At 40.2% G+C, this 15,403-nt stretch overlaps 1 protein-coding gene across 3 annotated transcripts; it reads right to left on the reverse strand.

The window, feature by feature from the left end:
* Positions 1-744: 744 nt before the first annotated feature.
* LOC140735387 (interferon-gamma-inducible GTPase 10-like) lies at positions 745-13,047 on the reverse strand. 3 transcript variants are annotated; one of them, XM_073060382.1, is made up of 3 exons: positions 12,073-13,047; positions 11,800-11,915; positions 745-3,881 (listed from the first exon to the last, which is right to left on the reverse strand). In XM_073060382.1, the coding sequence occupies exon 3, from the start codon at positions 3,872-3,874 to the stop codon at positions 2,702-2,704; it is 1,173 nt and encodes a 390-aa protein (XP_072916483.1). In that variant the 5' UTR covers positions 3,875-3,881; positions 11,800-11,915; positions 12,073-13,047; the 3' UTR covers positions 745-2,701. The 3 variants fall into 3 exon arrangements, 2 of the variants coding, with proteins under 2 accessions (XP_072916483.1, XP_072916484.1); XR_012100741.1 differs by lacking the exon at positions 745-3,881 and adding an exon at positions 5,603-7,420; XM_073060383.1 differs by lacking the exon at positions 11,800-11,915.
* Positions 13,048-15,403: the final 2,356 nt, after the last annotated feature.

Below are 15,403 nucleotides of genomic sequence, written 5' to 3' on the forward strand. Positions count from 1 at the left end.
ATATCATGAAATCTCTTCTCACAGAGAATGGTGAATCTCTGGAATCCTCTGTCCTGGCTGATGGAGGAAGCTAGATCATTATAGTTATTTTAGGTGAAGGTGGATAAATATTTCATAGATCAGGGAACAGAGGGATATTGAATAATGGCACAGAAGAAGAGTTGAGGCGAGTATAGATCAGCCATGATCATCTTAAAAGGTGGAGTAGGCTTGAAGGGCCTTATAACCTTATCTTAGCCCTATTTTCTTATGTTCTTAGTACTATAGCCATGTGCAAAGGAACTGTGGCCATCTTAATAATAATTAGACGATTTTTGTTTCAAAAGCCAGATTGAAGATTGGTAGTGATTTTGGGCACATTCTGATAAGGAAAGATGCAAAACATCATTCCCTTTGTAGTCATGTACAATGTCAAATTGTACACCAAAAAGATTTTCAGGCAGCACAGTTCAAGTGAACACCCTGGAATTATCTGAGAAAGAATTACGGTGATGTGAAAGACTGTAATTTCTTTATGGCTGCTGAGCTGACAAGCGTTCAAAGATTTTCTGTATCTTCCATGCTCCTGAAAATGTATTGAATATTCATTGGAATGCAAATACATGAAAACCAACAGTCGAATCTTTGAAACAATATTCAGACACCAAAATAAAAATCACATCATTGAGAATGCTTATAATGGATCTTTTTTCTTTATTATCAACTTAATTCACCACATACTTTTACATGTACAGGTATTAGGAATTTGTTGTGGTATGTTGGAGTGCAACAAGAAACCACAATATTCCACAAATAGAAATAATAAAGAATTATATAAAAAAAATAAAGGTAGAGGTAGAAGTAGAGATGAGGAATAAAATGTGCATAAATACAATATAAATAGCAATATAAAAATGGTTTAAAGTGTTTAAGTGTGGTGCAATGACCGAGGTAACAGATGGAGTGGGAGTATTGTTTGACTATATGAATGAATCGAAAGGGAAAAACATTTTGTATCTCTCTAAGTCTTAATTTCTATTAAAGTCAGGCTGTGCCCATTCTGGGCAAAATGCAAGCCACTTTCATATCAATTTACATTGTATATTTTGACTGGCAGCTTTCACTGAGTTTACATGATTACTTTTACACAGTTATTAAATAACTCTTCTGTTTACATTCACATTTGCTTCTATTTCTCTTGTTTTCCTTCCACAATGTAATGACCCAATCCTAAAGAAACTCAGCAAACAAATGTTAGCAAGTCTCTAACAAAATGACACTCAAATATTCCTCTCTGATGTACAAGCCAATTATAATAAAATGCATTTCCCAATCTTCCATGTCAATTTTCACACTGTCTTATCTTCATAGCTCCCACAAGATTAAGAAATTAATAAACAAAAAGCACTTAACTGCATTAGCACAATGATATGCTCCTGAACTAACGCCTGTACTCAGGTCACTGTCTTTCAATTGGATTTAAGGGCTGCTAATCTGCACAAATTGGCTGGTGTGTTTCCTGCAATGGTGACTACTCTGCAGACAATGTCTGATTATTTCTACTGGCCATAAAGTAATTTGGGACATCCAGAGGTTATAAATTTTAATCTTTTGTTTTGATTTTAATTAATCTAAAAGCTGAGGGAGATAAGGTTGAATATAGGGCTCTGTGAATACTAAGTTAGAGAATACCTTGTAAATAATTTTAACAGATATTGCTATATTCAGCCAGAGTAGAGATGATGAAGTAATTCCTGTCTAATAAGATCACACAGAGTGGCTACTTTATTAGATACAGGAGTGGAGCCCGTTGTGGTTTTCTGCTGCAGAATCCCATCCATTTCAGGGTTCGACGTGGTGTGCATTCAGAGATACTCTTCTGCACACCACTGTTGTAACAGGTGGTTATTTGAATTAGTGTTGTCTGCCTGAAAGCTTGAATCAGTCTGGCCATACTTTACTAACCTCTCTCATTAACAAGGAGTTTTCACCCACAGAACTGCTGCTTACTCGATGATTTTTCTCCCATTTTTCACACTATTCTCTGTATCTTTAGACACTGTTGTGTGTGCATTCTGTGATGCACCATCAATAACTCTCGGAGACAGAAAGTGAACGATAGGCTTTTATTAGCAGCAAAAGGGAGCACGACATCTCGGAGACTGAGGGAGGAGCAGTGCCCCAATCGCCTGTGGGAGGAGCCACAGGAGCAGTCAGCAGAGAGGCATGTCCAGACAGGTATACATAGTTTACCACATTCTGTTAGACAGATAGCCCAGGAGATCAGCAGTTTCTCAGATACTCAAACCACCCCGTCTGGCCCCAACAATTATTCCATGGTAAAAACCACTTAGATCACATTTCTTCCCCATTATGATATTTGTTCTGAACAACAACTGAACATTTTGACCATGCATGCATGCTTTTAAGCATTGAGTTGCTACCAGATGATTGGCTGATTAGATATTTTCATTAGCAAGCAGGCGTACAAGTGTACCTAATAAAGTGGCCACTGAGTGTAAGTATTTTCCAAACACTGCATTTTTCTAAATAAATCACCCTATTGTTTCTTGGAAGAAGTTGTTGTAGCTTATGTTTTCTTTCTGCCTTGAAATAGACTATTCTAATTGAACTGACATTGCTTGCTATAGGATAGACCGAGTATCCTTCTCTGCCCTACCTCCAAGTCATTGATTGATGCAGAGTTGTCTGTTAAATCATGTCATTTTTGATCAGTTTCAAAAGCAGTTTTGACAGCTACTTGAGCAGTTTTCACCTGTTGGTTCAGTGAATCCTTTAAGAGCAAGGCTGTGAAACAAAAGGACGATACGGCACCAAAAACAGAGACAATTAGTGGTGTGAGGTCAAACTTGATCTCAGCTACTGTACAAACAACAGCGGTAACACCTAATGCTATTTTGATAAGTGCTCGGGTCGTTTTGCCTGGTGAGTGGATTTCAGATCTCAGTAGTGCCAGGGGTTTACCACTGCTGTCTGCCAAACTTTGCATGCACTTGTCGCGTAGATCCCGATGGTGCCAGAGGTAAACAAGCCCTGCTGCCAGCAATCCAATACCAGTGGCAAAGGACATGCCAGGAACGGGAACCGTTCCCACTGCTCCTGCAAGTGCAGCGGTCATCCAGATTCTTTTCTCCAACATTTTTCTTTTCTCTTCTATTAATTCTGAAGTTACTTTTGGGAGTGACAGCAAAAAAGCAGCCTTCTTTACATTGTACAGACTGTTTGCAAGCATGTCCTTTAGAGCAGGGAAATCGTAATTATTGCGGTGCAAGCTTGAAATCAGATAAACAGCTGGTGCTGTAACCCCCATCTCTTCCAAGGCTGCGACACAGTCCATTCTTATCTTTTGCAACTCTGTGTTCAAAGTCATACCATCCATTTCCAGTGGGTGGAGGTCATTGTCAATCTTAGATTGAACAAAGTAGAGCTGTTTGCCTTCCTGTTGAACTGCTTTGGCGAGTGTGCCTTCGCCTCCTTTAAATCGGCATTCTGACACAATGATGAACAGATCATACTTCCCAACATTTACTGTTTTCAGATACTCACTCACTGGGCTAGTATCAGAATCTATTCCTGGAAGTTCTTCAATATGAACATTAGGCAGAATAGGGTGAGCATATATGATAGGCTCTTCATCAGTTTTCTCACTGCTATCCTTTCCCTCCTCATGTATCTCAAAGCCTGCCACAGCAGTAATAAAGGTAGACTTGCCTGAACATTTTCCACCTGCAACTGCAATATTAATTTGTGCATTAACCAGGTCATCTAATTTATTCTTTATCTCTGGTATGACTGCTTCCAATCCACCAGCATTATAATTGCTTTTTAGTCGTTCGAGTTCTTCCATACTGAAGAATTCAGATGATGAAATCATGCAATCCCTGGAAACAAGAAGAGATATTTTCATAGTGCACAGTTGATCCAGTTTCTTAAACCATTTTAAGTAGCATTCAATCTATGACACAGTGGCATAGCTAGCAGAGTGCCTCACGGTGACTGGGTTCAATCCTGACCTTGGGTGGTTTTTATGTTGAGTTAGAACATTCTCCAAAGACATGTGGGTTGGTAGGTTAATTTTACCACTGTAAATTGTCCCTATAGTACAGCCACATAGTAAAAACTGGGATCATTGATGGGAATGTGGAGAGAACACGCTACAGAGAAAAATTAATAGGGGAATAAGATTGCTTTGAGCTGAAGGAGCTTCTTGATGTATTGTAACTGAATATGAAAGTTAATATGTCAGAATTTAATTAGAAAATGTCTACTTGTGTAGTCAAGGGCATACAGATATATGTATTGACTGTTTTTCTATTCAGCATTTTATTATATATTATGAGATCAATTGAATTGGGATTAGTATAATGCATTAGATGTCAGCACTGAGCATCATAGAGTCATACTGTATGGAAACAGGCCTTTTGGCCCAACTTAACTGTGCCAATTTTGTTGCCCATTGACCCTCGTCCCTTAGCTCTTTAAACCTCTCTCATCCATGTCCGTAACTAGATGTGTTTTAAAGGTCACTAATGCGGCCACCTCAGCCACTATTTCTGGCAACTCATTTCAAATGTGCAACACCCTTTTTGTGAAGAAGCTGCTCCAGATATTGCTTTTAATACCCTCCCCTCTGATCTTGAACCTATGTCCTCTTGTTTTTAGCACCCCTTCCCTGGAAAAAGAGACAACATGATTTCACCCTATCTATACCCTTCATGATCTTATACATGTAATATCCTAGTTAAGATTTCTACTGCTATGCTGTGGGGTAGTATATATTATCAGTTTTATGTTAAAGCAGTGTGCCATGCTGAAAAGTGTGTTTTGGCTTCAGCTAACAATAAGGACACATGTTGTTATTATTACTATTATTAAGTTTTTATATATTCTATAGTTCACAGAATATTTTAGCACAGGTGGCCACATTTGTCCCAGCTCTTTGAAAGAGCTGTACAAGGAAGTACTTCACTCCATCTTTTCCTTACACCCTTCTAAACTAACACCTTTCAGTTGCTTTTCAACCAATTTCTTGGCAGCTACTTCCACGATCCTGACAGGCAATTTGTTCTGTGCTTAGAAACCTACATAGTGAAGAGTTTCCCCTTATTCCTCTTTTGCCAATGTTAAAATTTCTACCATCCAATTATTGCTCAATTTACCAGACTTTCCTTCTACTAAAACTTCTCACAATTTTGACAATCTCTCTTTGGGATCACTGTGGTAGTCGCCATTCTAGATGGAACAATTGGATCTTCTACAATCTCTGCATAACCAAATCCATTTTCAAATTTTGGTTCTAATCTTTCTAGAGCCTTGATATTGTTCTCAAAGTGCAGTGGCCAGAATTGTACACGATACTTTAGATTAAGCCCAACAGAAATTTGTATTAACTTAATAGTATTTGTTGTTGTGTATTTAATATTTCAGTAATTGAGTAATATGGTAGACGTATTGCTTGATTAAGCATTCTTGGTCATTTAAATACTTCATTATGTGTTATACATAAAAGCACGTGAATGCCATACACCATCATGTCATCGCATGATATGTGTGCACCTCAATTAAAGAACAAACTATGACTCACATCTCCTTAGCTCTCTTGTTTTCTTTTTAATTAGTTTTATGTTTTGAAGTTACAAACATAACTGTGGTGACAGTGGGGTGGCATAGTAGTGTAGTGGTTAGTATAATGCTTTACAATACCAGCGACCTGGGTTCAATACCCACTGCTGCCTGCAGGGAGCTTGTACATTCTCACTGTGACCATGTAAGTTTCTTCCAGATGCTCCAGTTTACTCCCATAGTCCAAAGACCTATCAGTTGGTAGATTAATTGGTCATTGTAATTTGTCCTCTGATTAGGCCAGCATTAAAGTGGGGGATTGTTGGGTGGCGTGACTCAAAGGGCCAGAAGGGTCTATTTCACACTGTATCTCAATAAATAAACAAACAAATAAATACATTTTAAAATGAACATGAGATGACTGAGGTTGCACCATGTTGAGGTGCAGCAAGACATTCATGCTAAAAAACACACACAGCAAGAAATGGTCCAATAAAAAAAAAAGCACAGCAAGATGATCAAGTTAAAAACAGCAGAAAATGGAAGATTTCATGGGTTCATAAACAGTGAGTACTGGGTGATAACAATCATTAAAAACAAGGAGCAGAATGGCTGGCTCTATTGGAAAGATTAACACATTTGATTACACAACTGATAACTGGCTCATGTATACTGAGTTAATTGAACAGTAGTTTGAAGCAAGTGGAATAGGTGATGAGAGATGAGCACCAATTTTGCTGAGTGCATTGGATTTAAAGGCATACAGTTTGCTTCGATGTTTAACTGGTCCAACCAAATCAACTGAAATGAGCTTTGCGGATATCATGAAAGTTATGCAGGAACACTTAGAGCCAAAACTAATGCAGAACGCTTTAGGTTTCATAAGCAGATTCAAAAGGAAGGGTAGTCCACTTTACTGTACATGGCTGAATTGAAGAAGTTGTCTGAGTATTGTCAGTTCAGTGATGGACTTAATGGATGCAGTGAGAGATTGTTTAGGTTGTGGAATCTGTGAAGGAAGCATTCAAACATGGCTCCTAACTGAAGCACAACATAATTTAAAAGAGCAGTTAAAATAGCTGAATCAATGGAAACAGCAGAGACACAAATGAGTTTCAGACAGGAATGAAAGTGAGCATGAACAAAATTGCAATGTCTAAACAGAAACCAGCATGAATGAACAAATTGCATTATTGTGTGACGGGCTCATACACCAGACCAATGCAGGTATAAATGCAAAACTGCAAGTAAGTACAACAAAGTAGGACATATACAAAGAGCATGTTGGGCAGACAAAAATACATGGGCTATACAGGGAAGAGATAAAGATAAAAAGTCAAGTTGCAGTTTCAAAATGAGCACTAATATGCATACTGTTGATGGAAAATCTGATAATAAAAGGTGATACAGGACTGGTTATCCTTGAGATTTACAATGTGAAAACTAACAATAAACAAGCAATATGGCTTACACCAGAAGTGAATGGCAAATTAATTACAATGAATTTGGACCCTGGCTCGGCTGTTTCAGTCCCTCCACAAAATGAGATTGAATGGCATTTCAAAGAAACTTAACTGAAGCCTGCAGATATCCAGCCAATAATTTATACTGGAGAAACGATAACCCCTGTGGGAATGGCATTTGTAATACAATGACCAACAAGCCACATTGGACTTGTATGTGGTAAAAACAGAGGCCCAGCATTGTGGGGTCGTGAGTGGCTGAGACAAGTAAAACTTGATTGGAGATCCATTCACCATTTGCTTGCCACATCCCCTGCATTTGAGTCAATTGAAGGAGAATGAAGAAAAGTACTGGATGATGCCACGTCTGTCTTCTTTCTGTACACCATGAACTGCTGTGCAACGGAAAACAAACATGTGTTGGTTCCAAACCCTATGCCTCTGTTTGGAAAACAGATTGAATCAAGGAAGGAACATGCTGCTCAGAGGAAGCGTGAAAGTGATGAAAGTAGAGGTCTGACTACAGCAATTTATGTAGGTAACATATCTGAGAATGTTAATCAGGCAGTGACATGCAAAATACAGTTTGGCTTGCTTTTAAAGTGGAAGAGAGTTCAAGGACCTTCAGAAAAGTTGCAAGCATTTGGCTTTTGTGAGTATAAAGAACCAGAATCTACTCTGTGTGCATTAAGATTATTACATGAACTTCAAGTGGGAGACAAAAAGCTGCTTGTAAAAGTAGATGCAGAGACCAAAGCCCAGCTGGAAAAATAGAATGCCAAATGGAGTCAATTCAGATATGAAGACTGAGGATTTGTCAGATGATGTTATGGATAAGGAAAGCAAGAGGTGAGATCATTTTGTAAAGAGAGCAATAGAAGGATTACTAAGAAAATACTCCAATGAACTAAATCCCAAGATCAAGAGGCACAAACTATAAGAAGAAAAAGGAAGGACAAGAAAGCTGTCAGAACCACTTCCTATAGTCTTAGGGTCAACTCCTACAACCATCATGGAAGAGGCCCCAGAACCCGAGATTGTTTCACCTGCCATGGGGTTCCCTTTGTCAGGAAAGATGTTATCCCAAAAGAGTAAGAAGGCCTCTACAGTGATTAAATCTTTAGACCTAAATGGGACAATTTAAAATTTACTGTGCTGTGGTTGTCTGTATAGTTGTATTATATTGTATACTGTGTACGTAGATGAGATGCATTTTATATTGAGTTGGAGTATATAACTAGGAAGGGAGGAGTATTTTGGTACATTTAACTAATAATATAAATATATTATTTGATTAAGAAATCTTGTTCATTTAAATACTTAATTATGGGCTATATGTAAAAGCACGTGAATGGCATTCGTCACATGCCACCACATTGATACATGCGCGCCTCGTTTAAAGTAAAGAACAAACTAAGCTTCACATCTTAGTCCTGATGAAGGGTCTCGGCCTGAAATGTCGACCGTTTACTCTTTTCCGTAGTTGCTGCCTGGTCTGCTGAGTTCCTCCAACATTTTGTGTGTGTTGCTTGCATTTCCAGCATCAGCAGATTTTCTTTTGTTTGTGATAATACTTATATCTGCTTGGCTCTCCTCTTTTCCTTTTAATTAGTTTTATGTTTTGAAGTTACAAAACATAACATTTGTGTTTCATTATTCAGTGTCTTTATTTTATGGCCACAGTGACCAATGCACTTCCTTAATGGCCTTGTCCTGTCTCTTTTGAACTCTGCTGAATGTTACCCCCACCTCTGCTCTGTTGTACTCTGACCCTACTCCTGCACTATGGAAAAATGGCAACATTTAGATTACACTAAAGTTAGATTATTCACCAAATTCAGTGTGTTTCTAAGTATGTTGAAATATTTGCTCCTGTTTTTGTACAGAAGTCTTGTGGGATGTCAGAATGAACACACAAATTTACTTACTGACTGGCTGTTTCACCGTTGGCGTTTAGATCAGTAATGAAGACCTCCTTCCCTGTCTGTATAGATGTTTAGGGCAGTAATGAAGACCTCCTTCCCTGTCTGTATAGATGGATGCTATATGTGTCTGTGACAATTGTCTTTTGACCAGTCAGGGTTGTTAGCCCTGAGCTGAACCCCTGAACCTGGAGGACCGGTGGATCACCCTTAGTCTGGCCTCTTTCCTATGAGCTGTTTGGCATGGGTAACCCTACCAAGAGCCAAAGCACAAGGCCCTGACTCCAGCCAATGTAGGTCTCTGGGTGATTGAGGCACGCAATCCTCCAAACCCCATGGCAAGGTAGTGGTCCTCTTGGATGAAACACACAAAGGAAAGACCAATTCGCACTTCTACTAAAATACAGGAAATATTCAGCAGATTGGACAACAGCTGTTAATGGAAACACTATTAACATTTCAGGCCTATGACATTTCATGAGAAAGTCTTCTGGATTTGTTTTCTTCTCTCTTGTGTTCATTTGGAACAGAAGCTGTGGAGTTCCATTGATGCGTAACTTACTGTTTTGAAAATTTTTACGGTACTGTACAGTTTCAGCACAAGACTTTTCATTTCTGACAATGATTAATATTAACCAGAATTTCTGTATATTTTTGAGCACTTAGCTTGGGTTACAAAATTCTCAAACATTTCTCATGACAGAGTCCCGAAAAAAAAAAGACAAGGAAATCAAGATACCCAGGCCCCAAGGCCAAGTCAGCTCTGAAAGCATTACCAGCGACTGAAGGTATCTGCTTTAGTTTTTGGCAACAAGCAATCTGCTGGGGAACTCAGTAGGCCGAGCAGCATCAGGTGTGGGGGGGGGGGGGGGGGACACAAATTTTTAATGTATTGGGATTAAATCCTACGACTGATGATGCAAGATGCTGCAGTCTGAAGCAATGCAAGAGGAATTAGAGGAATTTATCAGGGGTGGCATGTTGCCAGAACTTGCGGACCTGAGTTATAGGAAAGATTGAATAGTTTAGCACTTTATTCCCTGTAGTATAGGAGAATGAGGGGAGATATACTATAAAATTATGATATATGGTAAAAGGTGAAATGTTTAAGGGGAACATGAAGGAAGACTTGTTCACTCGGAGGGTGGTGAGAGAGTGGAATGAGCTGCCAGCGGATGTAGTGGACGTGGGTTCGATTTCAATATTTAAGAGACGCTTGGGTAAGTACATGGATAGGAGGGCTACGGTCCGCATGCAGGTCAGTGAGACTAGGCAGAATTTTTAAAAAAGGATCTAGTGCTTTCCTGGCATATACAACGAATAAACTCTTCTCAGGCTTCAAACCGGGTTCAGGTATCGATTATAATCGATGTTTTGATGACAAACTGTGTTATCTTCTTCAGGGATGAGTTGGTTATAATTGATACCTGTACCCGGATGGAAGCCCGAGAAGATTTTATTAGGCAGAATAATAACTTGCACAGATTAGATGGGGCAAAGGGCCTGCTTTTGTGCTGTAGTGCTCTATGATTCTATGATCTATGGAGGGAAATGTATTCTGGTGCTCTGTTGCACATAAGTAGGAGGAACTATTGTCATCTGCAACAAGGGCTCCTGCCCTGACTTGTTTTAAAGGGTCTTGGCCTAAAACATCAAATGTTTATTCCTCTCAATTGATACTGCCTGACCTGTTAAGTTCCTCCAATACTTGTGTTAGAGTGGCCATTGACTGGAAGTCAACACTGCATTAAATTGTTATAAAATAGGTCAATAGCAGCAGCATTTGGGTATCAGATACACACACAAATCAAACAGATGGTTTACAAATTGAATAAAGCCAGCATTTTCATTGTTTTTCCCCCCTGGTCTCTGACCAAAACACAAGCATATTTCTCAAAGTCTAAGGGATTGTCTACTATACAGCTCATCTGTGCCTTTTCCAAGATGCCACAGTAGGGAAAGTTTTCTATTTATATCATACCATGACTCCGTGTGTGCTTTTAGATATTAAATTGGAAGAGTTGTGAAGAAACTCTGTGTCTCAGTGTTGGTGCTTTACTCAAACAGCCTGAATACCAAAATTCCGTGAAAAATTAACTAGGAGAGAACACACAAGCTATTGCAGAAGTGTGTGACAAATTAAATGAAATGTGGTAGATAAATTTTAATGCAGCTTGCTTCCTGAATCTCTTGACTTCAATTTCTTTAATTTTATCTATTTCAATGCCCAAACACTTAAATATAGATTTATAATTAGAAACTTTAACTCTTAATTGAAGCTAAATTAACGGAAATAAGATATTTAATGTCATGGGGGAGCCGTGCATGCCTCATTCATCCGGTTATTGATATCTTACACTGCAGTCTATTAGACACAAGACAATGAATTGATTTCGGAAAAGGAACGTACAGTCCACGTATTAGCGTTCTTTGTTTCAACATATTTCATTTAGCTCTCCTTTAAGCGTCACTGTTTGTGTCATAGAAGAAGGACTCCCGACCATTCTTTGTTCTTTCACACCGATTCTTACTGCAGCAGATACTGGGCCGGGCCGCAGTCTTATCACCGGCATGCGGTTAGTCCTGTACAATCGAGATTTTCAATTCGCACACAATGTGTTACCAGAGAAAACCATCTAGCCGCTGATAAGATTGGGATCTGTGCGCGTTATTATATTTATTCTGACCCCCAGCAATAACAGCACGAGCAGTTTCATAATCCCACGTTATTTATGATCGACCGCAACCCCAGTTTACCGAAAGAACCCCGCAGAACAAACTTATTTTCAACATTCCCCATACACTAAGTGGACATGCAAGTAGAATCATATCGGAGAAACATCAGTCATTACCACGATATCGCCCGCCGCACAAGTCTTCTTAGCAGGTTCTAAAACTCTAAAGCACAATTCTCCAACAGAATGGGCTCAGGCAATAGGGCTGTGGAATAGCGAGGCCTGAAAAAAATCTGCAGCAAAAATAGAAAGTCGCCGATATTACCCTTGTTAGAAATTGGGAGCAGACCGTTTATACAGGCAAAATGCAGTTATTGCTTTTAAAACACGATAGTGCTTTAACAGTATAGACAGTACTAGAGGAATTACATCTTGGGTCTCAGACCGTACCTGTCAAGTGCCGAGGGTCTGCTGTCTGTCGAGAGGGATAATGCAAATCTTTTGTTATCAAGAGACCGCAGATGCTGGAATCTGGAGCAAAAAACCAACTACTGGAGGAACTCAAGGGGGTCAGGCAGCATCTGTAGAGGGAGATGGACAGGCGACGAAATGTGTCGAAGCTCTTCATCTTGTCATTCAAAGTTCTAAGTAAATTTATTATCGAAGTTGGCATACCATATACGACCTTGATATACAATAGAATCCACGAAAAGACACACACAACAAAGACAGACAAACAAACGCGAATAATAGAAAAGTGAACAAATAATACTGAGAACGAGAGCTGCAGAGACCCCGAAAGTGAGTCGACAGGCCGAGTTCAGCGCTGAGGTGAATAAAGACAGTCCAGGAGAGCGATGGCTGTAGGCGACAGCTGTTCCTGGTCCTGGCCGCGTGGGACCCAAGGCTCTGCACCCTGGCCGGATGGTAGGAGCGAGCAGAGAAGGAGACGGGTCAATCAGGCGGAACGGGCTGGCACACTACTCCGCTATCATCCTCCATCTCCGACTATCATCCCTGACCTGCCTTCTGACCAGACGACTCTGAACGCATCGTGGGATCTCGGCAAGCTTTTGGTCTCCACGCTGTCACGACATTCCCTTTCTTTTCTCTACCAGCCTTTCTCTGCAACTTTTCTCACCCCGATGAACGGTCATCAGCCTGAAACATTAACTGTTTCGCTCACCGCTGAAGATGTTGCTACGCTTCAGAATCAGGTTTAATATCAGCGGCATAGGTCGTGAAATTTGTTGTCTTTGCGGCAGCAATACTTTTTCCTACTTATTTTTATAACTACTGTATTAATCTGTTATTGGTTATGTTAAAAGTATCCACATACGCTTTGTTAAATTATTTAGCTTTTTGAAATTAGGCACGCGGATGAAAAATTTTGTGGAATATAACGTGTTTCTGTATCAGAATAAACAACATGGCTTTGAGACTTCAAAGCAATGTTCTAATCTTGACGAGAAGATACATAAAAGTATTTCTGATTTTTGCTTATCAATGCCGGATTTTAAAATTCTCTCACATAGTTTATAATCCCTACCCATCTCTCTAATTAATATTCTCTATCTCCTCAAATCTTGCCATCCTCGCTTCTAGAGGCTGCGGATTTGGAAGCTGTTATCAAACAAACATTGATACATTTCACAGTGAATTTGGCAAGGGTACAGCTACAGAGTGCCAGTGAATGTATGCCTCGTGAGAGGAAATTAGTCTAATATTTCCTATTTCAATAAACATTTATCAATACGAGAAATGGTCTACGTATCAGAAACGGATGTCAATTACCCATTTCTCTCCGCGAATGCTGCGTGCCCCGCTTCGACCCTCCTGAAGTTTGTTTTGTTTTAGCACCAATATGACTGTATTTTAATAACTTCCACTGTAGTTTATTTTTAAAGCCGCATTTAGCCTGAAATTCCATTCATTCAGTTCATATCTTTGCAGCCTATAGTTCTACTATTCTGTTTAAAGCCAATACTAATTTGAAGAGTTACTGCTCTGGATCATAGATTGCTAAAATTTAGAGATACAGTACTTCTCATTGCAATCTTTTTACTCAGTGTAGACGCTTTCTCCAGGAGGCAGGGTCGATTCAATTAAACTGAATTGACTTTATTGCTTCCATCCTTCAAATACACGAGTAAAAATCTTCACGTTACGTCTCCGTCTGAAAGTGCAATTTATAATAGATATTATGTACAACAGGATAGTCAATATAACATAGTAGCGCCAGCATGAATTAATCAGTCTGATGGTCTGTTGGATGAAGCCTGTTGGTCCTGGTTTTTCTGCTGCGGTACCGTTTCCCGGATGGTGGCAGCTGGAACAGTTTGAGGTTGGAGTGACTCGGGTCCCCAATGATCCTTCGGACCCACCTGTCTCTAAATGCACTGAATAGTGGGAAGTTCACATCCACAGATGCGCTGGGCTGTCCACACCACTCTCTGCAGAGTCCTGCGATTGAGTGAAGCACAATTTCCATACCAGGCAGTGATGCAGCCAGTCAGGATGCTCTCATTTGTGCCCCTGTACAAAGCCCTTAGGATTTGGGGGACCCATATCAAACTTCGTCAACTGTCTGAGGTGAAAGAGGTGCTGTTGTGCTTTTTTCACTACACAGTCATTACTTACAGACCACAGGAGATCCTTGGTGATGTGTATGCAGAGGAACTTAAAGCTGTCCACCCCCTCAATCCCAGATCCATTGATGTCAGTAGGGATTAGCCCGTCTCCATTCCTGCTGTAGTCCACAACTAGCTTCTTTGTTCTCGTGACGTTGAGGGAGAGGTTGTTTTCTTGACACCACTGTGTCAGGGTGATGACTTCCTCTCTGTAGGGCTGCCTTATTATTATTTGAGATTAAGCCAATCAGTGGTGTCGTCAGCAAATTTAATTAGCAGATTGGACCTGTGGATGGTGACGTGGTCATGTATACAGAGAGTAAAGGAGGGGTTTAGTACACAGCCCTGAGGGGTACTTGTGTTGCGGGTCAGAGGTGAGGGAGCACACTTTTACCACCAGTTGCAGTGGCTCCTTTCGTTAGTGATAGCCAATAAACTATGCGCTAGGGAAATTCTAGGCAGTTTCTAGAGCAGGTTACATGGCCGGTACAACATTATGGGCCGAAGGGCCTGTATTGCGCTGTAGATTTCTATGTTCTATAATACAACCTGCACGCTGGAATCTGAACAACACTCAAAGTGGTGGAGGAACATTTGACCACCTGCCATCATTTGCTCCACCCCTTTCATACAGCTTTTTAATACCGGCTATCTTCCCAGATGAAGAGCCCCGTTTCACTCCATAGGTGCGCATGGACAGCTGAGTTCCTTCACCATGTTGTGTGATTGTTATTTTCTCCAGCAACATGCACAGAATGCTGGAGGAATTCAGCAGGTCAGGCAGCATCTATGGAGGGAAATGAACAGCCAACCCCTCATCAGAACCCCGGGTCTTGGCCCGAAACGTCTGCTTTTCTGCCTGAAAAGCTAACAGCATTGTGAAGGACCCACGCACCTCTTATACAAACTCTTCTCCCTCCTGCCATTTAGCAAAAGGTACTGAAGCATTCGGGCTCTCACGACCAGACTGTGCAACAGTGTCTTCCCCCAAGTCATTAGACTCCTCAATTCCCAGAGTCTAGTCTGACACCAACCTACACACACACTCAGCTGAACACCACTCCATTCCCTTTGCAATTTTTGCTCATTTCTTTCTCAATTCCTGCTAAAACATTGTTTACATTTACATCATTTATTATTATATTGTAATT

The sequence above is a fragment of the Hemitrygon akajei genome, chromosome 11 (assembly GCF_048418815.1).
Source record: "Hemitrygon akajei chromosome 11, sHemAka1.3, whole genome shotgun sequence".
In the NCBI taxonomy this organism is placed as follows: Eukaryota; Metazoa; Chordata; class Chondrichthyes; order Myliobatiformes; family Dasyatidae; genus Hemitrygon; species Hemitrygon akajei.